At 45.4% G+C, this 27131-nt stretch overlaps 1 protein-coding gene across 2 annotated transcripts in view; it reads right to left on the bottom strand.

Annotated features, from left to right (window-relative positions):
- Positions 1–362: 362 nt before the first annotated feature.
- LOC119177885 (beta-galactosidase-like) overlaps positions 363–27131 on the bottom strand; it is an 80442-nt gene continuing 53673 nt past the window's right edge. For both annotated transcript variants that reach the window (XM_075882238.1, XM_075882237.1), the window contains 7 exons: positions 26210–26325; positions 13983–14057; positions 13795–13881; positions 5201–5308; positions 2684–2815; positions 2345–2554; positions 363–611 (listed from right to left, as the gene is read on the bottom strand). In XM_075882238.1, the coding sequence (XP_075738353.1) occupies positions 378–611; positions 2345–2554; positions 2684–2815; positions 5201–5308; positions 13795–13881; positions 13983–14057; positions 26210–26325 (962 nt within the window). In that variant the 3' untranslated portion in view covers positions 363–377. The remainder of the gene's footprint in view (positions 612–2344; positions 2555–2683; positions 2816–5200; positions 5309–13794; positions 13882–13982; positions 14058–26209; positions 26326–27131) is intronic.

Here is a 27131-nt window from a genome sequence, read left to right as displayed (position 1 = left end):
TGCATCAGTTCACACTGTCATAAAACGTTCACACGCACACTTTTCTATTTCTATATTCACAGTATATGTGCTAACATGCTAATTCATATATCAGGGCCTTTAGCTGAATATCACAAGCACTTATCTAGCCCAGTCTCCATAACTTAGTTGACGTGCACATGCTGGACATTGTTTCATTATGCTTGTCCAAAATATGGCGTAAATATCGAGCAAGTTTTCGGTGTTTCGGGCAGAGCGAGTTGCAATATGAGTACATGCAGCTGTTCACAAAGAACTTAGGCATAAATGTCCATCTGAAATTGGTCTTCGCCTACCAGAGCTATAGTTGCAGAGTGCCATAAAGAAGAGTTCGATGACCCGTATTCATTTGAAAAGTTTTATTCACGGCTCTTTTGCAATGCAGCGCGAGCGAAGAGGGGTACTGTTGCGTTTAGTTCGGGTGTGTCCACGAATTCGGCAGTAGAGTAGTCCGAGCAAGGCGCTTGTTCAAGCTCGATAACGTTCAGGACATTCTCTGTCTCGAAGAGCACGAAGGGTACGTACAGCGTCTTCTGAGGTCCCATGGGCGTCCAGTATCGACCAAGATTGAACCCATTCAAGAAGGCTGCACCCTGCGTCAAGAGAGAAGACTGCCACTCATAGGCATGCGTACGGTGTTTGTGCAGGCGGTTGGGCATTGCCCCCTTGTCACTTAATTGAAAGACGCAAACACTGCCACCTATTTTCACTTAATTGGGGTGAGGCGCTGCAATGTTCCCTCGCTCCCCACCCTTCTTTCTGAAGGCGAACACTGCGTGCGCCTGTGCTGCCTGTTGAACAAAACAACAACATACAAGCGCAAAGTCGGCAATTGCATTTTCTCAGCTAATCAATATATTTGCACAGCGCAAGACTACGAGTAGTTACGTGGTAACTACTCGTAGTCTTGCGCTGTGCAAACATGTTGATTTCTAATCACCAACTAGCCCAAGCATCTGTCTTATGCTCAGCTAAGCTCCGATAGGTAAGTTTAAGTTTATAAACACAGCACGCATGCATCGTATTACAGCACTCGATGATCATATTTCGGAAATGCTTAAGCACGCCGAGGCTATGTATAGGTGCTCCACGAGCTTGCGCAACTCACATAAGGGTAAGAGCATTCTAGTCCAAACGAGGCAGATGTTCAGGGAACGCGGAGGCGTAAAGTCACCTAATAAGATGAATCTCTTGGCTAGTTGGGCTGAACTTCTCTAACCAACAAAGAGCGTGGCGAAAACGTAGTCGCAGCAGAGGAACGAATAACGCACCACACGAGATGCTATCAGCTAATAATAAATTCTGGTTAAAGACGTGTATAAATACCTAAGAGGAGTTTACCAGAAAAAATGCAAAAAATTCAAGAAAAAAAAAAGTACACAGAGAAGAAAAAAAAACAGGTAAGCTTCGTGCGCATGGCGAAAAGAGCTCAATCATGTCAAGTCAACCAAGTAAACAAGAGTCCTAAAGTGGGCTCGTTGTCAGATTATTAGATTCGATTGTCTGTAGCACGACCTCGATGCAAGGAAAAAATAATTAAGGCACGGAGAAGACACACGTGTTGCGGTATATGAAATTTCTTTGTCAGATAGTAAAATAGATGGGCAACTGACATCAATTAACGATGCAATATAGAGGTCACCGGTGATTTCTCGCGCTATTTGATTACTGCTCCGTGCTAGTGTGTCACAGTTTTTTTTTAATTCAGGGCAACAGTAACAATTGCTTGCAATGAGCGCCGAGATTGCCACTAACGGTTCTATAGTCATGCTGTACTGGTGCTCATGAAGTCCGTCATTTAAACTTTGGACAGACTGACCGAAGCTTGGATACGATATTGTTCTTTTATCTCGTATCTCTGTCTCGAATACGTGTTGCGCAAGTATTTTCTAACCTATTATGATACGATTCCAACTTCCAAGACAGCTGTGCCTGCAACCCTGACACAGAATGTGGGGGGAGGCTATGTAAAGATTTCGCTAGGTTTCAAGAAAACGGCTCCACTGTACTTCTCCCATGTAGTTGCAAGACAAAAATCTATGCCAAGTGCAATTAGACTAGCTACCGTATTTATTCTTAAAGCTTTCATTGCAAAGAACACAATGTAGCTTAATGAAACAAACTCGACACTGTTGCAAAGTCGCGACGTGAGTCTGTCCTTCCATCAAGATTGTGTACTTGCACTGCATCATGCCCTCAGGCAAGCACATTATACAGCCTAACAACATAACTTTCTGTGCTGTATTCTATCACAAAAATGTGAAACAAACGAGGATGACCCATCAGAAAGCGACAATGATTTTTTTCTCGTTAAATTAGTTCTTGCCTTTTTCCAGTGGTCCAGCCTCAAGAATGTGTCCAGTGGTGGGGACACTTTCAATGGAAACCTTGCCTCATAAGCAGCAAAACCAGGAGGGCAGTGTGTCTCCTGTGGCATAGTCGCAAATTTTCCTGGCAGTACCTTTCGTTCGTCGATGGAAGTGACGTTCCAGTGAGTGAGCTCGATTCCAGAAAAAGTCACATTCGAAACGATTCCCTGTAATATTGGGTGAACAAATTATTCGCCATGATTCAGGAGTTGGGACACAGAATTATTTCAAACCCTCAGTAGTTAAATCGGAAGCAATATATGCACAAATCTACAACAATTCAGCGATAAACTCACTTTCGCATCGTTGAGGTCGCCGTAGGCATTTCTTCCTTGACTTTCGACCAGCAAAGAAAGTCTTTGGTCCTTGCTTATGGACACCATGATGTCGAACACGTTGTCCATGCGGGAAATAACACCTTGGTAGCGCTAAAACAAGAAGCAACTCAAATAATAAGTTGATTTAAATGAAGATAATTTGTAGGTTGACATTTAATCAAAAGCAAGTTTACTATTTCTTACGCCAGCTTCATAGTTAACCGCATTTGATGAGTTGACACACCCTGCAGACGGTCACGGCAAGAGTACGGCTTATATTATACCTTCGTTCACATGCAAAAAAGTTCTGGAATTGGTAACCCACTACAGCATGCCGGTTCTCACACTCTTGACGGGGTACACTTACGGAAATTACATATTAGAGCGAAGCCTCTACTACTACATGTCTCGCATGGTCACTCATCGAGTCCCAGTGACTTTGAATAATCACAGTGGCGCAAGGGTGACGCAACGTGCTTCCGGTCGGCCTTGTCAAAAAAAAAAGAAACCGCTTGGCTCGAGGCGCAAAAAAAAAGGGGGGGGGGGGTTCAGTGCCACTAACGTAAAACCTGTGGAGGAGGCAAATCATGCACTGTGCGCCGGTGTTCCCCACAGAACAAATTCCACTTTTTACTGCTTTACTTACCACCAATACGCTAACGCACCACCACTTAGCAGAATGAAGAAATGGTGCATAGTACACGCTAGTAAGGCTAGTGAGGAGCACACCAAACAGCCCATTTCAAGGCGCTAATCCTTTGCAGATGTGTTACAAACAGGAGTAGCATTGATGACATCACCGTAGAGATGTATGTTTATTCCGTTGGTTTTAGATAAGAAACTGTAGTGCTTTGCTAGATTTCGTCGGTGATTTGACATAGCTGCTAAGACAAACGTAATGTTTTAGGCAGCAACGACGAACCTTAAACCAGTGGATAAAAAACAGCGCAGCAACAAGAATGGCGGAAAGAAGGAGAGGGGGACACCACTAAGAAAACTCGCTAGCTTTGGAGCCAGTTTAACAGTCACCCCTCAACAAGGACCCGAAACATCGGGTCATTTTAAGTTCTTAATTTTAACATTAGAAACTTTGGACTAAAAGTGGCTGTATAGTTCTTTTTTTTTCGCATAATATGAATAATATGGACTGGTTGCCAGGAGTTGAATTTACCCAATTTGCGTGGGGCACATCCGCTCAGGAAGGACAGTCACGTCGAGGTAACACGCCGACAAGCCGAGACCTCTACAATGCTTGGTCTCTAATAGGAGAAGGCTCTTGTCTCTCGGCTAGCACCAACGCTACAACGAGAGTCTCGTACTGGCAGACCTGGTGCATTTAGCTTGTTTACGAGGGACTATAAGTCAGCTGCCTGCTAGTAATATAGGTTCACGTGCTATCGACATGACGCCATACAGGTTCATGAAGAGTGTGCCATACTCTATGCCCTGGTTACCGGTGGCGCTGACTGACACTCGCACGTTTAATTCACGTATATATACCCAATAAAGTGGATGGGGGCATAGCCGCCATGGCATCGGAATTGGTAGAGCATCGAACGTGTAATTCGAAGGTCACAGGTTCGGTTCCTGCCCACAGCAAGTTATCTTTGCAATCACTTTATATCTTCATATTTACATTAAAATTATGTCTGATAGCTTTTCTTTGTAGCAATGTAAGATCTCAGTAATATTGTCTCTCTCTCTCTCTCTCTCTCTCTCTCTCTCTCTATATATATATATATATATATATATATATATATATATATATATATATATATATATATATATATATATATATATATATATATATATATATATATATATATATATATATATATGTGTGTGTGTGTGTGTGTGTGTGTGTGTGTGTGTGTGTGTGTGTGTGTGTGTGTGTGTGTGTGTGTGTGTGTGTGTGTGTGTGTGTGTGTGTGTGTGTGTGTGTGATCTAACAAACGATACTGTAGGGGAAGTTATTAGACCGAATTGTAATGTAAATGTGAAGAAAGAAAAGTGGGTGAAAAGATAACTAGCCGTGGGCAGGAAACGAACCCGTGACCTTCGAATAACGCGTTTGATGTTCTACCACTGAGCTACCATGGCGGCTATCGTCCTAGCCACTTTATTACGTATAAAAGTGAATTTAAACGGGGAGTTTCAGTTAGTGCCATCTGTAGCCATGGCGGTGAGTGTGGCACACTTTTTATGAGCCTGTGTGGCGTCACGTAGCACGTGGTTTTGGGACGTTAAACCTTACATATTTTTTTTACATAATCACTTACACACATATTCTGTGATTCGCGTGCATTGCGGGCGCGAGCTGTCAAAATAAAAGCTATAGGGAAAAAAAAAAGACGAAGAGAGAACGCAGAAAAAGGGCAACATTCGTTTCTAACCCCCATCCACATTTTTCGCTGCGTTCGCGAAACCCCGTAAAAGCTTCTAGGCGATGCGGCCTCTTCAGAATCAGTGTGTCAGTAAGGGCGCGTGTGTACATACGTCGTTTACGTAGACGTATCCGCGGTCCCGCAGTCCAGGCACACTGAGCCGTCCAGGGTCCCGGGGCAGGAACGACAGAAATGTGTCATACAGCACCAGCGCTTGACTCTGCGAGAAATAGGCTCAGGTACACGCACAAAAAAAAAAAAACCCTCTGTGAACCACACTGTTGCTTTAGTCTATTTTTCCTTTAAAAACACTGAATTGTGAGAGACCTACTTGACTTTTATTGGTAAAAGGTACTGTGGAAGCCTAATGTTGGTAATTTTACCATCACAGCTTTGTTATAGGAAAAATTCACTGGAAGAGATGGATGGATGGATGGATGGATGGATGGATGGATGGATGGATGGATGGATGGATGGATGGATGGATGGATGGATGGATGGATGGATGGATGGATGGATGGATGGATGGATGGATGGATGGATGGATGGATGGATGGATAGACAGACGGACGGACGGACGAATGGGCGCACTTCATTAGTTTCGTCGGACCACACTTTATTACGTTGTGGGCCGCTCTCGTGTCGGAACGGAAAGGTGACTTACCCCCGTATTCTAGAACGTCCCTTCACTCAACGCTTCACCTTCCCTTGAGAAAGCCGATGAGAGCGCCTTCTCTAGGCACGGAAAGTCACTGCATATCAGAGATAATGTGCTGCGATTCTTGGGCAGCGCAGCGTCATTTTGAGCCGAGATGTGGCGCAGTGCTCAACTCTGTCAAGTGAAGGGTAAAGTCGAGTAGAGGAGCGTTTGTGAATACGGGGGTTATTTTCAAATTTCGGGCCAAAATCTTTGCGAGTGACATCTCGGACTTCAGTATGTATTGTTTGCACTCTGAAGACGTTAGCTCAACAAAACTTCCTGAGGCTTGGTACGTTAAGCCTATGGCCCTCGCAGACGACATAGTACTTCGTTTTTACCCTTCATGAACTATACGTTACGTAGGATTTCGCATACGGCGTCATAATTTTTGATGTCATGACGTTATGTGCAACTAATCCAAGGAGTCGTCGCTGCCCTTTTTTCATCTCGGAAAATGTTACTGTGGCAAACGCGGCAATTTGGGACGGTGAAAGAGCCACTGCTAACATAAAAAAAATGGCAGATCCCACGTATAGTGGGAATCGATGATATGCGAAGCACGAATGAGAAATGTTGATATGTCGCTTTAAAATTAGCACAACGTTATGAGATGGGGGTAAATGATGCCGTACATGATTTCCTTGTAATGATTATTATGTTTGGATGTGTCGTTTACTTTCGTAATCTATTCACGTCACGTGATACCGAATTCAGTATACGTGGAGCTAGCGAAATTGCCGTGAGCACGCTATGAGCTGTTGTCATGTTCTTACATGACACGAGTGTCAAGATTATCATGTTTTGTCCCAGTCATACATTTCGTCATCCACTGACATCACGAAACACCAAGTTTGGTAAATGTGAAGCTAGCCAAACGGCCACGAGTGCATCATGAAGGGCTCTATTTTGTCTGACCTTAAGTTGAGCGTGCACGATGGGCACAGCGACGCTACGTTAGCAAAACTCTATAGCACTCTATAGTGACGCCAGGCGCGACCAGCGTCCGTCGGCGCGGCCCGATGGCAACCGGCGCGAAAGGCGACATGCCGCATTTCGCGCCGTTCATTTACCCAGACAACACTGCGTCTCCCTCTTTTCGTGACTGAGAGACGCTGGACGCGCTGAAACGCGCATGCGTCAAATCAACGCAGCGCAGCGCGTGCCTGCGAGTATATGGCAGGACCGGCGCCTGGCGTGCCAACGCTGGGGTGACGCGATGAAATGAACGCCCTTGAGCACGCGCACCGCGTCACGGCGGGATGTATTGGCGCCTTGACTGTGGCATGTAGTCATGTTCTCACATGACATGCATCTCATGATTATCATGTTTGCGCCAGTAACATACCTTCGTCATATTGACGTCACGTAATACCAAATTTGGCATATGTGAAGCTAGCGAAACGGCCGTGAGTGCATGAGTGTGGCATGTAGTCATGTTGTTACATGACACGCGTGTCTTGATTATCATGTTTGAATGTGTCATTTATTTATGTCGTCTGTTCGCATCGCGTAATACCGAGTTTGATACATGTGAAGCTAGCGAAACGGCCACGAGCGCATAATGAGTGTAGCATATAATCGTGTTGTTACATGACACGCATCTCATGTTTATCATGTTTGCACCAGTATCATACCTTCGTCATCCATTCACGTACCGTAATACTAAATTTGGTATCTGTGACGCTAGTGAAACTGCTGGGAGCGCATCATGAGCGTGGAATGTAGTCATGTTGTTACATGACACGCATGTCATGATTTTCATGTTAGGGTCTGTCGCTTGTATTTGCCATGCAATCATGCCATATCATACCAGTTTTGCAACATGCCCTACGAACGAAACCACCGCAAGAGCTGTAGAAAAATCAAATGTTAATTATGATAGTCATGACAAACATGTCATGATTTTCATGTTATTACTAGTCAAATATGTTATTCATAGAGTCATATTATGCCATACCAAGTTTGGTATCAATACCATTATCGAAAGGGCAAGGAGAGCTAAATGTCGTAGGCGGCTAAATAGATAAGTACGTTCAAAGTCGCCGAAGTTCGCTAAGAAATGCTTCGAATTTTAAAAAAAATTGCAGCATATCCACGGAGTGAATGATGGAGAGTGGGGCGAAGCGTCCATCCGTCCATTCGTTCTTGCTTCCGTCCGTCCATACGTCCGTCTGTGTGACCGTCCATGCGTCCATCCGCCCGTCCGGGCGTGCGTCTCTTCGTGCGTCCGCACGTCCATCTGTGCATCCATCTTTGCGTTCGTCCATACATCCGCCCCTGCGCCCGTTCATGCGTCCATCCATGCATCTGTCTGTGTGTCCGTTCGTCCATATAGTCACCACTCCAAGTACCACCATTTCACATTTTTTCATCATATACCATTCCGCATATAAAAGCACCGTCATACAGCGGACATTCCAAGGACTAAACGAGAGGTGGCACACGCACACTTTCTTACGGCTTGCGCTTCGGGTCTACTTCCCACCTTTAACCACCTAGAGTTCATGGTATATACTAGTTAACTGTATTCGTGGCACTGAGGCTCAACGCTCGCGAAACCACTCTAAAACCAAGGAGGTTACGCCCAGCGATTATAGCGTAGCAACCATTTCTTGTCAGATAGTTCTCAATGTACATGCCAATGGCTCCCAATGGGGAATGAGAGACAGGAGAGTTCGGCTTTTAGGTAACGCGAACGCTGCGAATTTTTTATTGTTCAACAACGCACTGGAGAAATCTCCCATCGGCACCACCTTGCAGGTCAAAACGTAAGACTGGTTACACACCAGTCTTACGTAAGACTGGTTACACACCATGGTTACACACTACGACTACAACTACGACTACTAAGAGGGACGCACGGGTACCGTTTAAGGAGTTTCGCCCCTTAAAAAATTCTCTTTAGCGTTCTTTTTAAGGGGCTCCTCGACACACTGCGGTCAAAGACGAGGGAGTGGTTTACTTCTCGCTTTCGCTAACCTTCCTACAGGCAGCGCGCCTCCTCTATGTTACCAATGCAAGCCAGATGCACCCCATCCAGCCCTTCCCCACCCTCTTCTCTAGCCCTTTCCTTTTTTCGCCCGTCGCCTAGTCTTCGTGAGTGCTTTGAGGTCATGGGGGAGAGAGCCCATCATGTAGTGCCTATCGACGGAAATCATATGAGGTATTTTTTTTTTGTTCAGTTGCACACACATCCATGGGGCGGCGTCTTCCATTCCTCGTGTTCATAATGTTGGCTGTCACGCTGGCTCTGTAAGATACCGTGTTACGAGATAGCATGTCGCCGTTCGTGGCGCATTGCGGGCAACCAATGGAGAAGCGTTACTGCAACGCAACTGCGTGCACCGACTTGGAGAGCGCTGTGATGCAGCGGTGTCATTTCTTCGAGCTGCAAAGAAAGAGCCCGAAAGAAATCTGAACGCTAAACCTTGAGCAATATTGGTGGGCGCTGCGGATAGGGTTGGCCGTTTGGTGCCCTTCGAAGTATCGTTAGGGCGGACAAACAGACAAATGCACAGACAGACAGACCGAAATTTTTTCGTCAAAGGTCCGCGAGAAAGACTATCGTCTGTAAAAAAATCTGACAGACGTATTATATTGAAGTGAAATACTTGGCTGGCGCATCTCCGTGGGAATGCGTTCAGAAGCACGCGTGCTGTGAGCGCCACGACCCCTCATGCAGCGCCGCATCACGTTCACTTCTTGGCGGACCGACGGCTCTCGTTGAGAAGTGCGCGTTTGCACATGACATTGAAAGAAATAAAGGAAGTGTTGCTACAGCTGATATCTCCACCTCACCCCCGATTTCTTCGAAGCATTCGCACAATGTCAGCACAGAAAGTTGAGCCTATCAAGATTGCGCGCTTGTCGGCTACATGCTTTCATCGCCGTTTGCGCAGTCGGAAACGCACTTTTAAAATGAAGGAAGCCTTGTCGATCGCGCACAATAATCACGCGAAACAAGAAAAAACGGATGGGCGGCTTCATGGAAATGCAGTGCAGAAGACAATTCCCATCTGATCGTTGGCTTGTATGAACCAGTCGAGAGTATGTACTCTATTGAAATGACGGGAATTCTTGCGTCTCAAGGTGTACCAGAAGGACACGACCTGCCAGAAGAGAATAACGCGCCCGTTTTTTATATATGTACATTGAGAGAGTGTTGAGGTGCCCATTTAAGCATTTTAGAATATATCGTCATTTCTCAACCCTCTCAAGGAAATATTCCATTTTTTCTCTCTTTCTTTATCTTCGTTTTGTGTAGTTGCCGTTCTAAGCTACTGTAAGAGAGGAACTGCTCAAGTGGCATACACATCGCGTGATGAGGAATCATTAGCTGAGGAGCCACGGACGCCAAGCTACTAAAAGAAGGCAGAGAAGGTGGAGCTATGCGCTATACACTAACCATCGAGACAGCCAGGCCCCGAGGGCGGAAGAATGGTGGCTGCTACATCTCATGGTATTTTAATGCATTAGATTAATGTTTTCTAACGAGCCTCGGTTGAAACATTGCACAAAGTGCGGTGTATAACTATGGAACTTCGTAATAGCATAGGCCCTCAATACTTTTGGACTATGGCAATAGTATCCTAATTAGTAAAGAAAGAGGCAGCTTCCCCCTAGCCTGAAATAAAAGCGGAGCCTTCTTAGTTTCTGTTTGGTTTTCTTTGTTTTTCTTCCTATTCTTTTTTGGTTTTTTTCTTTTTATTTGTAATCATTCCTCCCTCTCTCCATTACTTTCTCTTTCTAGCTCTTTCTGCTTTTTTTATTTGCCACTTTCTCTCATTTCTTACATCGCGCTTGCTTCTTTCTAGTTTTTTTGCGCGCTTTTGCCTGCATCATGCCAAGCGACTAATGTAGCCAGGTCTCCTGAAGTGCTCCGCATTATCAAGGCGCTCGAAGGACAAGATTAGGAGAACTTCTCCTTGGCACGATCAAGCACTCGCTTAATATCTTGATTACGCTCGAAGAACGACAAGAAGAGTATTTCTCGTTGGTGCGAGTGCACGTTCATATGGCTATGCTATTCGCGGTTTTGCCTGAGTTACGTCAAGCGACGAGCATTCGATATCAACATACGAAAGCATACGCTGTCAGCATACGACAGCAAATGAAAGCCCGGCCTTCTAAAGGTGCTCAATACGTCGTAGTTTCACTGTGGATCTCGATATAAGCAGCGTTGAGTATCAATACCACTATACCGTGGCATTTTACCAAACCACGAACTATTACTGTCAAATCTCTATTCGTGTGTTCGAATCATTCATTGCAAAAACAATGAACAATCTTGGAGTATTGCAAGTTGGAACTAAGATACAAAATACATATAAACTTATATCTGCACTTTATTTTATCTATGCAAAAGTTTCTCGTAGCGTCATTCTACGAGAAACTGTTGTATGGATAAAATAGGCATGCCTAAAGATTTGTTTAAAACGGGGCCTACGGAATTAAATATTGGACGTATTTCTGATATTTGTTTCGTTTGAGTGCTGATTCTTCCAATAAACGAGCTTGCTTGATGATTGAAGTAAGCTTTATACGACATCAAACGTCAAACCTAATGTGACCTAGTAAAATGCACTGATTGAATTAAGAGAGTGCGGGTATTTATTTATATTGATGGGCATACACACGAAGCTCCATGTATTACAGTTTGATGAGCTGGTGGACAATAAAATGAAACATATATGAGAATGATATGAGTTGTAAATTCAAAGAGGGCTTATGCTAAAAAAAATCACGAATCTCCACAAAGTCAATCGTGACGAGTGAGCGAAGCTCTGAGTATCGCATGGGTGAGTAACCGCACGTTATCCGAGCGTCGCCCCTTATAATATACAATGAGTGACATAAAGTAAATAGTCAACGGCAAAGGTAGGTCCTCAGGTTCATAATGTGTAGCTTCATGTCACCCACTAGTAAAAAGGGTTTGTGCTTGTAGGTATTACCAATTCTTTCATCACAATTGTTATCAATGTTCGTCTATCATAAACGTTCTTTATGCACATGCATACATATATGGCTCGACTATAGGTATTTTTTTATATACCTTAACAGCGTAAAGTGAGAGTCGACGACAAAGCTAGGTCCTAAGGCCCGTAATGTCTATGGTTCAGGTCACTTACTAGTATAAGGGGCTCACGCTTGTAGGTGTTTTGTTCCGTCACCATTATGATTGATGTTCGTCTATTGGTTAACCTTTCTTTTTTTTTATTTATGTGGGGTTTAACGTCCCAAAACCACTATATGATTATAAGAGACGCCGTAGTGGAGGGCTCCGGAAATTTAGACCACCTGGGGTTCTTTAACTTGGTTAACCTTTCTAAATGCAAAGCATTTGTTTGCGTACTGCTGGCACATTTTTTCGTCTATCTATCTATCTATCTATCTATCTATCTATCTATCTATCTATCTATCTATCTATCTATCTATCTATCTATCTATCTATCTATCTATCTATCTATCTATCTATCTATCTATCTATCTATCTTTCTATCTATCTATCTATCTATCTATCTATCTATCTATCTATCTATCTATCTATCTAACTATCTATCTATCTATCTGGCCGCATTCCCCCCTTTAATTTGGGACGAACCAAAATTGGTATGGGATGATAAGATTATTTCACAAATATGAGTCAGTGATTATGACACGAACAATGTCCCAATACCATCGCGTACGTCGTCAAACCCTTTGTGCCAAAGTGTGGCACATCTTCGGGTGCGGGTATGTACTGGCCATAGGTGATTGACAGGTTACGTCTACCGACGAACGGTGATAACAAACAAGAATAATTTTAACGCGAAATCGTTAAGAAAAAAGCTGGAATCGGCAAGGTTGACCAAAATAATGCAAAAAAAGATAATATCAGGGCCCCAGAGAGTGGAACCCAAGCATTCCGCGTGGCAATCAAGTAATCCACCACAGAGCCAGGCCAGGTCTCGATACTGCTGTGGAAAAATACGCTAATCAGGCGTAATGTTGGTGAAACGTCAATCATCGCTGTAATGCTGGCTATCAAATTTTATAAACATTACATATAGTATTTATAAAACACCTTCCCTCCGCATGCTACGTATATCGTCGACCTCATAGGTACGTGTGATCTGCAAAATTTTTTGTCGTGTGTTTTGATTGATGGGTGCTTAAATGGCAGTGTTTTTACGGTGTTGTGTCCTTTTATTTGTTTCTGGTTCACCACCTTAGGGGATGGTGAAGTGTCTTGAGCGTTACACCATGAAACCACGGTAGTGAGGGTTAACAACCTGGCTCCACGGGGGCAGCGCGCAATTTGAAAATAACGCGCAAAACACGCTCTGCATCTGATTTCCAAGCCGGCCTCCACCGCTGGGCGGTATATATTGTATATAGTGTTAATCCGTTGTTATGAATAGTGATGACTATTCTGGTTAACCTTTTGTTATGTAATGTGCTTTGATTGATAGACGCTTTAATTGTGCTGTTTTTACTGCGTTGTGGCCTCTTATTTTGTTCTTGTTAACCTTTTGTACTGTACTTTGCCATGCGCACGAATGCCAAACTGATAGAAAAACACTGTCCCTAAGGTGCGTCACCCCTAAAAATATTGAGGAAAGCAAATAAGGTGAGATAATAACACTATCTGGGGTTTTACGTGTCGAAAGCACGACAAGATTATGAGGCACGCTGTTGTTCCTGCCATATATCTGGCGTTCTTTAACGTGCGCTGACATTCTAAGCGTGCAACGTGATATTTATAAAGCTCCAAATTCTTTAAAGCGTGCAATATGATGCTTACGAATCAATAAACTGTGAGCACCTTTCTGATTTCACGATCTGCAAGTGAGAGCATGCCAACAAGACTTTCACGAGCAGCAAGCCCTGTTATTATCTGACGCAGCTACAATGAATTGACAAGCCTGACAATACGTTCTAACCCCCAGGAGATACTGTTCTCCTTCTGCATTCGAAAGAAATAACTTAAAGAGATTAGCGAAACACAACGTTTCATGTTTCCTTACCTGCCTAATTTCCTCGAACGTCACAGGATGTTCTGACGTTTTGGTGTCTCCTGAGATCATCTCTCGGAGCTCACTCAGGCCAAACAGCTGCGACGACAGGAAAAAGAATAATTTAGCAGTTAAAAACTGAAGGAATAAATAATAATAGCATCAAGAAATGTATGCTAGATTTTAAAAACTAAACTCACTCTTTTAAGCTTGAACGGTCCAAGACTCATTTTTCGTCTGGGTTTCGGAACGGGTCCTGGTGGCAGTGGCAGATACTGCGTATAATTATTATTCTCTGTAAATGACAGTTTTCAAACGTATTCCTGGTATTAGCTATTTGTATTTCATGTCCATTGACACCACCCAACGTTAGTCTCAGTTTTATTATCCACATGCATTTTGCAGTACTTGTACGGAAATCGCAGTTTTGATAAAGCTAAGGAAAACATGAGGGTGGTTAATATAGTGGGGGTAAACGGTGGATCAAGATTGGTAGATTAAACCGAATGTGTTGTTGCTGTTTTTTCTCGTGTTCAGCGTTGTCAAGTGTTTTTACAATACTGGCCCTCTTGGTGGAAACAATTCGCATGGAGTGTCCCGAAATAATAATGTTTAACGAGATCTACAAGCAATGATAATCCCAAACTTGAACAAGATTATCTTTAAACGAACTACTGGTATTAAGTGCATGAAATATTCTTTTGATGATTTGTGGGGTTTAGCATCCCAAACCGAGCATATGATTATGAGAAACGCCGTAATGGAGAGCTCCGGACATTTCGACCACTTGGAGTTCTTTAAAGTGCACACAAATCTGAGATTACGAGACTACAGCATTTTCGCCTCCATAGAAAATGCAGCCGTCGCAGTCGGGATTGGATCCCGCTACCTACGGGTTATCAGCCGAGTACCTTAGCCTCTAGACTACTGAGATAATTTGTTATGTTAGGCAATAAGACCGGATAACGGTTTTACACAATGGATCGAATACCTGTATCAATCATGCTTCGCGTACTTAAATGGTTCGCGTTTGCAAGTGAAACTTGTCGTTTGTGAGTGTGTGTGCGCGTGCGTGCGTGCGTGCGTGCGTGCGTTTGTGTGTGCGTGTGTGTGTGCGTGCGTGCGTGTATGTGTGTGTGTGTGTGCGTGCGTGTGCGTGCGTGCGTGTGTGTGCGTGCGTGCGTGCGTGTATGTGTGCGTGTGTGTGCGTGCGTGCGTGCGTGCGTGCGTGTGTGTGCGTGTGCGTGTGCGTGTGCGTGTGCGTGTGCGTGCGTGCGTGCGTCCGTGCGTGCGTGCGTGCGTGCGTGCGTGCGTGCGTGCGTGCGTGCGCGTGCGCGTGTGTGTGTGTGTGTGTGTGTGTGTGTGTGTGTGTGTGTGTGTGTGTGTGTGTGTGTGTGTGTGTGTGTGTGTGTGTGTGTGTGTGTGTCAAGGCGAAAGCTTTAGATGCTTCATCAAGCGCGAAAACTGACCATCGTCGTCTTCGAGATTTGGCGAGACCCGGTGATGCTCCGCGAGAGACCGGCGTCAGCGTAAACGCGATTGATGCAAAAAATATTCTTCGCGTGACGAAGTCACTATGTCGTCAACAAATCTGCAAAATTCATCGCCATGACACCGTACGTCCTTGTGTCATGTAATTAAACGTAGTATTACATGACATCAGCGCTTGGTTAACGGTGGGCCAATCCCGGAGGCACGTGTGGTTCAGAAAGCTCGCAGGGAGATGAGAAGAAAAAGATGGCTTTCAATCATCATAAGGGACCCCAGGAGTTTTTACTTCATATTTGCCTCCGGCATTTAAAGACTACCGAGACAGTGCACACGCTACGGCATCTTCTATTCCTGCGACAGTAAGCACGGAGAAATATCTGCTCTAATATGGTACAAAGAAACAAATGCAAGCTATTATTGTCATGCCTGGTTCCTCTTCAATTTTGATGCAGCCGGCCCGTCACATGAGTAACCACTGCCTTGCAGAAATTGCTCCTGAGTGTCTGAGAACCTTCACCTTCGAGATTATTTTACAATCTTCTGGTATAAGATTGGATGGGTGCAATCACCATTTTCTGTACCTCACGTATAAATGCCAACGCGCCTTTCCGCAGATCGAGGGCCACTGACTAATTGCTGTCATCGCTGTGCAGCGTGTAGTGCTTGTTTTGTGACTTTCCTATTTCCAGCCCTGATAAAGAGTTTCGTATCTAACAGCCGTCCTTTATCGTCACGCTCACGAGACGTTATTATCATTATCAGGCTAACTACACCAATACTGCAGGACAAAAGCATCTCTCATGTTCCACCAGTAAACTCAGTCCTGTGCCTGCTGCTTCCACTTTACACCCACAAACATCCTAATCTCATCTGCACACCCAACTTTCTGTCTCCCCTCACTCGCTTGCGCTCTCTAGGAATCCAGTCAGTTACCCTCAATGACCAGCGGTTATCCTGCCTACACGCTACATTCCAGACACATGTCTATTTCTTTTTCTTGGTTTTATCTATGATATCCCACACCCCGGTTTATTTCCTGACCCACTCTGCTCTCTTCTTGCCTTTTAAGGTTACACCTACCATTTTTCTTTCCATTGCTCGTTGCGTCGTCCTCAATTTAAGCTGAACCCTCTTTGTAAGCCCCCAGGTTTCTTCTCCTAAAAGCACCCGCAAGATGCAGCTGTTTTATACCTTCCTCCTCAGGGATAGTGGTTGTCTACCAGTCCTGATATGAGAATACTTGTCAATGTGCTTCATACCTTGCTTATTCTTCTAGTTACTTCAATCTCGTGGTTCGGCCCCGCGGTTACTACCGGGCGTACGTAGATGTACTTTTTCTCAACTTCAAGTGTACTGCTACCCATCTCGAAGCGCTGTTCTCTTCCGAGGTTGTTGTATATTACTTTTGTTTCCTGCAGACTAATTTTAAAACTTACCATTTTGCTTTCCCTGTCTACATCAGTAATCATGAATTGCAAATCGTCCCCTGAGTTACTTAACAATGCCATGTCATCAGCGAATCCAAGGTTACTAAGGTACTCCCGTTTAACTCTTATCTCTAACTATTTCCATTCAAGCCCCCTTAAAACCTCCTGCAATCACGTGATAAGTAGCATTGGGTATATTGCATCCCCTTGTCTTACACCCTTCTTTATTGGTATTCTGTCGCTTTCTTTATGGGGTACTATGGTGGCCGTTGATCATCTCTAGATTTCTTCGAGGATATTTATATATGGTTCGTCGACGCCCTGGTTACGCAGTGTCTGCATTACTGCGGATAGTTCTACTGAATCAAATGCCATTTCGTAATCTATGAAAGCTCTGTATAGTGGTAGGGTGTGTTCTGAGAATTTCTATATTATGAATATGGTCAAATGTTGAGTAGCTTGTTCGAAATCCTGCTTGTTTTTTTTTTGTTGATTGAATTTTAATGTTGTCTTAATTCTGTTAGCAATTACTTTTGTAAATGGCTATAGTATACGACGGAGAAAAAGCTGATCAGCCTGTAATTCTTCATGTTCTTGTCGTCCTCTTTCTTATGAATTAAGATGATGTTAGCATTCTTTCACGATTCTGGTACCCTCACCGTCAGGAGCCATTCCGTAAACACGATGCATATGGCTAGCTTTTTCTAACACAATCTGTCCTCAGTCTTTCAAGAAACGTGATGTTACCTCATCTTCACCAGTAGCTTTACTTCTTTGTAGAACTCCCTCGAAGGTTTTCCTAACTTCTTCTGTCGTTACGGTGGGATACCATCTTTGTTAGTACTGATTCTCGCATTATGGTCGTGGTTGTCCCAGCTACTGTACAGATAGATCTCTGTAAAAATCCTCCCTATCGTATCCATATTGGTAGTTACTTTGCCTTCTTTGTTCCTTAGAGCATACATCTGGTTTTTGCCTATTCCAAGTTTCCTCTTCACCACTTTCCCGCTTCCTCCATTCATTAGAGAATGCTACATTATCTCCATGTTCTATCTTCTTTCATGTGATTATGCTTATTAATCAACTTCGACAGCTCTGTCAGTTCTATCTGGTCTGTTTGAGGCTATCATGCTTTGACGTTTTTTAATAAGGTTCATCGTCTCCTAGGACAGCTTGCTAGTGTCCTGTCGGACTACAGTAAGCCCCAACTTACACTGGACACTCCATATAGATACTCGTCAGATTATTATTCATTGCGTCAATGCTAAGGCCGTTTTCCTCAATAAAACCCAAGTATCTGTTCTGAAGCGAGATTCTGAAGTTCTGTACTTTCCATCTCAGTGCTAGCTCAATGATTGGCTTTTTGCGTATCAGTTTATGTTGTTCCTTCTTCATGTCTAGGCACATTCGAGGCCTTGCCATTCTATGGTGACTGCATCGTATCTTGCCAAGCACTTCCACATCTTGCACGATGTTTGGGTGTGCACTCAGTATAAAGTCTATTTCGTTCTTACTTTCACCGTTAGGGATCCTCCACGTGCACCTAACGTTCACTCTTTTTCCATAGAAGGAATTCAATACCCGTAAATTGTTGCTTTTTGTGAATTCACTAATAACTCCCCTTTGGCATTTCTTCTACCGACGCCATTATCCCCTACAGCCTGGTCTATAGCCTGCTTCTTTCCTACCTTAACATTGAAGTCGCCCATAAGTATAGTATACTTTGTTTTTACCTTGCTCATTGCCTATTTCACGGCTTCATAGAAGCGTTCAACTGATACGTCATCATGGCTGCACGTAGGTGCGTAGGCCTGTACCACCTTCATCTTGTATCTCTTATTTAATTACGATACCTACCAACCTTTTATTATTGCTATAGTATTCATTTCTGTGCATAAGGAACCCCACCCCCCGTTCTCTTCTGTCAGCCAAGCCACGATAGCAAAGGACGTGCCCATTCCGTAGCTATGTACAGGCCTCATGTGTACTCCAGCCTCACTGATCCCAATTACATCCCAATCAACACCCTCTCGCTCCTCGAATAGTGCAGCTAGACTTGCCTAACATGATAAGGTTCTAGCGCTAAATGTTGCCAAGGTAAGGTTCAAATGGCGGCCTATCCGGACACAGAGATTCTCAGCACCTTCCGCTGTGTCACAGATATGTCCGCCGCCGTGTTCAGTTTCTTTGCAGCCGCTGGTGACTGAGGGCTGTGGTTTATTTGACGTAAGTATGTGGGAGGTATTGGCCAGTTACCGCACCAGGGTGGCCAATCCTTCTCTGTTGAGGGAGTGCGTTACCGGGGGTGATCACATGTGAAGCCGCACTCCAGGCCTTTTAATAAAATTCAATAATCACGTCGATATATATATATATATATATATATATATATATATATATATATATATTGTTACGGTGCGATGGATGGCTTTATTTACAGGAGATGATCAAATGCGAGAGTCCAGGGATCTGGCCGATCACCGCTCGTGCCAACCTCGTTCTCCTCTTCTTCCACGCGCATCCTCAGTATCGTAGCAATTCCCCCTTTGCAGACGATGCCCACCGGGCGAGTTAGGCTTCGTTGCGATGATGATAGCGTTTTAAACGGGCAACATGAACGATGTTGGTCTTGCTTGAGCGGCGGCCAGTTGACAACAGCTGAGATATCACGTACGTGACATCGCTTAGACGTTTCAAGACAACAAACGGACAGGTGTAGTTGGCCAGAAACTTTTGGCAGAGGCCGCGCTTGCGAAGCGGCGTCCAAAGCCACACCAAATCCCCTTTCTCAAACCATACGTGCCGGTGACTTCTGCCGTAACGGTTTTTGGAGCGTTTCTGTGAGACGAAAGTTCGAAGACAGGCGATGCGCCGGGCCTCTTCTGCGCGGCAAATGGTTTTGGCGAGAGTAGGTTGATCAGTCTCGGAAAAAGGAAGAATAGTGTCAAGAGCTGTGCGGGGTTGGCGTGCGTAGAGTAGATAAAATGGACTGTATCTCGTTGTTTCGTGCTGTGCAGTGTTGTAGGCGAAAGTTATAAATGGAAAAATCGCGTCCCATGTTTTGTGTCCAGAATCAACATACATGGAAATCATGTTGACGAGAGTCCTATTTGTTCGTTCCGTCAAACCATTAGCCTGCGGGTGATACGGGGTAGTGTGACGAAAATGGCACGAAGCAAGACGAAGGAGGTCTTCAACTACATCGGCAACAAATTGCCGCCCGTGATCACTGATGATGACACGGGGGGATCCATGGCGTAATATAACGTGTGACAGCATGAACTGTGAAACTTGAGTGGCCGTTGCCGCAGGAATCGCCGCAGTTTCGGCGTAACGTGTGAGGTGGTCAACGCCCACAATAATCCATCGGTTGCCGTTCGTTAATCGCGGAAAAGGGCCGAGCAGGTCGACACCTACGACGTCAAATGGTGAACTCGGGGGTGCTATGGGATGAAGTAGTCCGGCTGGCGGAGTTGTAGGACGCTTGTGGCGCTGACGTTGCTCACAACTTGCAACGTATGCAGTCACACTTTTACGCATCTTCGGCCAGAAGAAGCGTTCTTGCGTGCGATAAAATGTCCTAGAAAAACCCATATGGCCAGATGTTGGGTCGTCGTGCATTGCTCGAAGTACGTGTTGTCGAAGACTTGTAGGCACAACTAGAAGTAGGCGAGGGCCTACGCCGGAATAATTCTTTTTGTAAAGAACGCCATCCTTTACGACGAAACCACGTTGACCCTTCGTTCCGGAAATAAAGAAAGAAGCGAGACTGTTGTCATTGCGTTGCTCTGCTCGAAACGTTGTTAGGTCGGGGAACGGAGTATCCACTACAGCCAAATATTCATCAAAGTTGTCAGCGTCACACTCGGTTGTCGGAAGGGGAAGTCGTGAAAGGCAATCAGCGTCGGCATGACGACGACCGCTCTTGTAGCAGACTTCAAAGTCGTGTTCTTGCAATCGTAATGCCCAACGAGCAAGACGACCAGATGGGTCCCGTAGTCCAGTGAGCCAACATAAAGAATGGTGGTCCGTGACAATCGAGAATCGGCGTCCATAGATATAAGGGCGAAACTTGTGCACGGCGAATATGACCGCGAGACATTCCTGCTCTGTGACAGTATAGTTTCACTCCGGCTTACTTAAACAGCGACTGGCATAGGCAACGACGTGTTCAGCAGCTCCATGGCGTTGTACCAAGACGGCGCCAATACCTACACCACTGGCGTCGGTATGAACTTCTGTGGCAGCAGATGGGTCATAGTGGCGAAGTACGGGCCCTGACGTAAGAGCAAACTTGAGTTGCGAAAAAGACGACTCGCATTCCGCTGACCACCGAAAAGGTGAGTTCTTGTTGAGTAGGGACGTCAAAGGGTAAGCGAGGTCGGCGAACCTGGGCACGAAGCGACGGAAGTACGAGCATAGGCCCAAAAAGCTTCGCAACTCTCGTACCGACTGAGGTTGTTTGAAGCTGCTGACTGCTGTGACTTTCTGGGGGTCGGATCGAACGCCATGCTTGTCAACCAGGTGACCGAGAACGAGAGTCTCACGGCTGCCAAAGTGACACTTCTTAGAGTTCAGGGTGAGCTTAGCTCTCTCAAGGCAGGTGAGAACAATGTCTAGACGATGGTTGTGTTCATCGAATGTACGGCCAAATATTATAATGTCATCCAGGTAGCAAAGACAAACTTCCCACTTTAGTCCACGTAACACAGAGTCCATGAAGCGCTCAAACGTGGCTGGAGCGTTGCATAGGCCAAACGGCATTACATTGAATTCAAATAGACCATCTGGGGTTATGAAGGCCGTTTTCTTTTTGTCATTCGGGTGCATGGGTATTTGCCAATAACCAGATCTCAAATCCACGAATGAGAAGTACGATGCCGAATGTAAACAATCGATGACATCATCAATCCTGGGAAGTGGGTAGACATCCTTTTTAGTAACAGAGTTGAGCCGTCTGTAATCCACGCAGAATCGCCATGTACCATCCTTCTTTCGGACAAGAATCACAAGGGCAGCCCAAGGACTACACGACTCTTGAATAACCCTTTTCTTTAACATCTCTTCTACCTGTTGAGTAATGACCTTGCGCTCCGCAGATGAGACACGGTATGGTTTCTGCCGGATAGGGTGAGCGGATCCTGTGTCAATCCCATGGCGAGTACGCCCCTCGGGTACACTTATTTGCTCTTCTTTCTGCGCAAAGTCAAATGTAGTAGCGTGCTTCGCAAGGACTTCGACCAAAGCTTGACGTTTTTCTGATGATAGCGACTTGTTTACCATACTCAGAAAGTTGGCTTCTGTATGGTACGTTGCACAAATAGGATCTACTCTCTCGTCACTTAAAGATGCAATAAAACTGGTCGCATTTTGTTCGAAGCGGGCGAGTCGCATTCCGCCGGGTAGCATAACAGGTTCATTTGAATAGTTCGACACCCATAAGGCCGACCGCCTATCACTGATCGACAGAACACAATGTGGAATGAGCACATTTTTCTTGGCGCAATTAAGAGGAATGGGCTCCACTAGAACATCAAACTTTCCGGCGTCCGAGGCAGAGGCGTCAACGCGTACGGTCTTCAAAGAGTTGGGCGGCAAGACAACATCCTCAATGACGGTGATAGATCCTTGACAGCACCTAGGATCGTCAGTAAATGCCGATAGCATAATCTCGCCAGCACCGCGATCTACAGTAGTCCCGCACTCGCGTAGAAAATCGATGCCCAAGATGATGTCATGGGTGGAGCTGGTCAGGACGGCGAATTCAGCCTCGAAGACCTTGTCACCCAAAGTGACACTAACAACACACACACCGATCGGGCACAATGTCTCCCCGCTCACTGCACGAAACGATGCACAACTGTCCCAGCGAAACATCACTTTATGTCCTAGCCGCAATTTGAAGTTAAGACTCATCACTGAAACAGCTGCTCCAGTATCTATTAAAGCCATCGTAGGAAGTCCATCAATAAGCACGGGGACCCTATTTTGAGTCATAAAAACGGGTGGAGGCATAGGCGGATGTAGTGACAAATGTTCGGCGACCTCACCTCCATTGGCCGCACCACCTAGTTTCCCGGAGGCGGGGAGGTGACGCGTCGACCAGGAGATGGGGAACGGAACCGGCGTGTTGTGGGGGGCGTCAAGCTTCGCACGGAGGAAGGCGAGTCGTTGCGTAAATTCCGGTGGAAATTGCGTCCTACATGTGTATCACTGTGGGTCGTTTGCTGGAAGCCGTCCCCAACGTACGCATCCCGCATTGAACGCATACCACCGCGCCAGCGGTTTTGTCGAGAAGAAGGTGATGGTCCCTCGTAGTAGCGTTGCTGGGGGCGACGCCTTTGACCACAGAATCGAGCCACATGTCCACGGAAACCGCAGTTATAGCACACAGGGGCCTCACGCACGTCGCCAAACCTTCCACGAGGTGCCATGTGCCCATGATCGTCCCACGAAGACACCATTGTAGGTGGTTGGCGGGAGGCGTTCTGGAAACCACGGCGATGATGTAAGTTGTCGGTTGGGGGCGCTGGTGCTCTTGATTGGGGCACATCATATAACGTGGCATCAACGGCAGCACACATTGCGTCGTATGGCGGGGAGGTGTCGATAGCAGGTGCTCTCGGCGGGTTGACAGCATCACGTCGTCCAAGTTCTTCGCGTACGATTTGCCTGATCATTGAGGCAAGATCACAGGGGGATGTTGGAGGGACGTCGACACTTGCAACGGTGGTGACGTTGGCAAGTCTACCAAATTTGGGAGTGATGCGCCTAGCCTTCAGTGTCTCAAACGTGCGGCAGTGTTGTATTACGTCCGCTACAGACGCCAAGGTGTCCTTGCCGATGAGGAAATTGTAGACATCCTCAGCAACCCCTTTGAGAAGATGCCCTACCTTGTCATCTTCTTTCATGCGTGGGTCTACAGACTTGCACAATTTCAGGATCTCTTCAATGTACGTTGTGCTTGTTTCACCGGGGACTTGAGCACGCTGCATCAAAGTTTGCTCAGCGCGCTTCTTCTTCATCAATGGGTCCCCGAAGCAGCTCGCTATTTCTTTCTCAAACGCTTCCCAGGTCATTATTGTTTCTTCGTGGTTTTCAAACCACACCAACGCCGTCCCTTGAAGAAACAATCCGACGTTGGACAACCGGGAGGCCGCATCCCAACAGTTGTATTTACTCACACGGTTGAAGTGTTTCAGCCATTCGTCGACGTCTTCTCCGACCCTCCCTGAGAAGCTTCGTGGTACCATGTGCCGGGGCCACGCAGCGCCAGACGAAGAGTGCGTGGTGTCGCCGTCAGCAATCGGATCCATAGAGAGCGGTGGTAGACCAGCCAGTCGGCGGCTTCGGCGTAGTTCTTGAGGTAGCGCTTCCGTGATCGTTGGCCTTGGATCGCTCTGCTGTACCCCGCACCTTCCACCAATCTTGTTACGGTGCGATGGATGGCTTTATTTACAGGAGATGATCAAATGCGAGAGTCCAGGGATCTGGCCGATCACCGCTCGTGCCAACCTCGTTCTCCTCTTCTTCCACGCGCATCCTCAGTATCGTAGCAATATATATATATATATATATATATATATATATATATATATATATATATATATATATATATATATATATATATATATATATATATATATTGATTCAGTGGGGAATAGCCTGGCACCGGCAATTGAACCATGGACCTCTTACACGTGAGGCTGATACTCTAACCACTACGCCATCGCTGCATCATCGTTATCATACGCCGCAATAAAACTTTGAATCAGCCAATGATATCAAGGGTTCTATGTTCCAAAACAACAATACCATCACGGCCACAATCGGGACTTTCAAGTTGCAGCAGAGCACAAGCACGGTACCACCACGGCGCAGTTCAAATCAGTTTTTAGTTTCAGTTCAAATCAACTGAAACGAAAAAACTAACTTTATGCACATACTGGAACAACGTGGAGTTCTGCGGCCGTACGACGAAAAAAAAACGAAGCGCGTAATGGCACGGAAGAATGCTACGTGTCCAAATAAATCACATGTCATTGACACATTATGTCCTCATGCCTAATATTCAGGTACAAGTATCTTTTACGCACTCCCTTCATTCCCCAACCTTGCCCATTCAAAACAGGGCACTAATGCATTTGCCTCTTGATAACTCCAAGGTGAAAGTCATCTTTTCCTTATTCTTTTCAGTCAACCAATTGATCCTCTCCGGTACCCTATCACCTAATGTGGTTTCGCAAGGCCTCCAGCGTCGGAGGCGCTTACTGCAAGCTATCTGCACCTCAGTGGCTTTCGCACTGCCTCCGTGATTTGGTACACCTTTTTCCAAGTGATGTGTCATGTCCGGAAATGGTAATGTGACGTCACGTTATGTTGACGCCATATTATTTGCTATCCGGGATGTCATGCTGACGTATTTATTGTGGCGTCCTCACAAGATGATTTTGTTCCGATAGCAACTATATGGAGAGTCTCGGCTGATTTTTTGCCGTCGTCGCCGCCGCCACCACCACCTTATTCCCCGTATATGTATACGTATCTGGAAACTCGAGAAAAAAAAAAGCCGCCCACGCTCGGCGCCTAGCTCGTCGTGATGTGCCTACGAGCGTTTATCTCCCACACGTACTTTACCCCGTGGAAGGGGGGAGGGGTGATTGTGCGTGCGCGCTTATCCTTCGCTGGGAAGAATCGCGTGCCTTCAGCTTTTACTGGAACGATTGCGTTAGTTGCATGGCCCTCAAAGGGCACTTTGCACGTTGCACAGGAATCGTTTGCGAAAACAGCGCACTTTTCGTACACAGCGAAGTATAACAACCGGGAAACAAGCAGTTTTGCACTCCTCTGAAGCTGTAATTACGTTCTGTGCGTCGCTTTTGTTTAAGCAGTGCGTTAAGCACCGCATGGTAAACATTGTTAATTCGCTGTCGTCCTATGCGTGTTCTTTTCATGCGTAATTTGTGTGGAGCAGCTCGTGGCACGTTTCGATTTGCTTGCCGTTCTCAGCGTAACAAATCAAGCTATTGCTATCGCATTCATTGCTTCGGCCGTGCGGCAACATTGTGACTTTTTTTATCATCACTACTGTGTGCCCCACTGGTGGTCAAGTTTAGTGTTTGGTAAGGCAAGGAAGGCATCAGGGGGTTGTTTACAGCCTTAATAACATGCGTCAAACCATAATTCACAGCACTGAAAATGGGTAAGAAGGCGGGCTGTTCGTTTGAATAACAAATTTCTTTTTGGCAATAAAACTTTCAATCCTTCCTTCGCACATCATAGTAGGTCCTTTTGTATGCGTCTCTCGGAGAGCTGTCTATGGAGGTACTGTATATTCGCTATTATATTCCTTATACTCGTTATCTTGCCAGATTCTCCGTCTAATTCGTTAACGTTCCCGTAACTTCTATTTATGTCGCACCTATGACTCAATTTACTCATGCATGGATATAGCGAAAAAGACCACACCCACCATTACAACAATTCATATTTGCGACGTGCACGCTCACCTTCGCAATTGTTTTCCGTATAGCGTAGAACTTGTCCGTTGGATCACCGGCCTCTGAGATCGGTGCGTCAAAGTCGTAGCTAGTAATAATTGGATGGAAGTGGTCGTGCAGATTGGCTGAAAGTATACACAAAAAAACTAGTCACTTGAACAAGACTCGCCGACATGCATAGTCTGTACGACACAGAACTCTGTTGGGCTGTAACTTCAGTGGCAATAAATAAGACGACAAAACCGAGACAACAAGTTACGATACTTATAATCGCGGATTTTTACAGTGAGACCTGTTGCGAGATCACAACAACCGCCGCTTTTGGCACCTTAATTATCCGCTTCTGCCACCAGTGTCACCAGTGTCAAACCGCTATCACGTGAAACAAGACAAAACCGAAGTAAAAGTTGAATTCGAACTCAGGTCTTCTGCGTGGCTGCCCTGTATTCTACCATAGAGCAAACCTGGCGCTTTACTAATATGGAAACTGACCATACACAGACTTCATATCGGTGAGGGATTTGCATTAACATGTGCGATGGAATGTCTTAGAAAAGTAGCATAACAAGCACGCATCAGACAATGTGAATTTCGCAACGTGTGGGTTCTTTATTGCTTCCGACCCACTACAAAAGGTTAAGTTGTAGCTATTTGTCACCAGCCAACACATCAATGAAGTGTACATAATGTTTTATACACAGTGGATACCTCACTCCTCCGAATAACTTCAATTAATGGCATAGTGGACGCTTCCCTGCTACACAAATCATGACAATTTATGGTGTAGTGGGTACTATGCGAGCATATTTCTAGTAATATACTCAAAAGTGTTTTAAAAAGACTGTTCTTACAGCTTTCGCTGTGACTGTGCTGCGCGCTCCAGGCAGGTCCAGCATTTATTATTATTATTATCTTACAAAGCGATCATCTG

Source organism: Rhipicephalus microplus, chromosome 2, assembly GCF_043290135.1.
Source record: "Rhipicephalus microplus isolate Deutch F79 chromosome 2, USDA_Rmic, whole genome shotgun sequence".
Classification (NCBI taxonomy): domain Eukaryota; kingdom Metazoa; phylum Arthropoda; class Arachnida; order Ixodida; family Ixodidae; genus Rhipicephalus; species Rhipicephalus microplus.
Note: the sequence above shows the minus strand (reverse complement) of the source record. Positions and strands in the feature narration are given on the sequence as shown.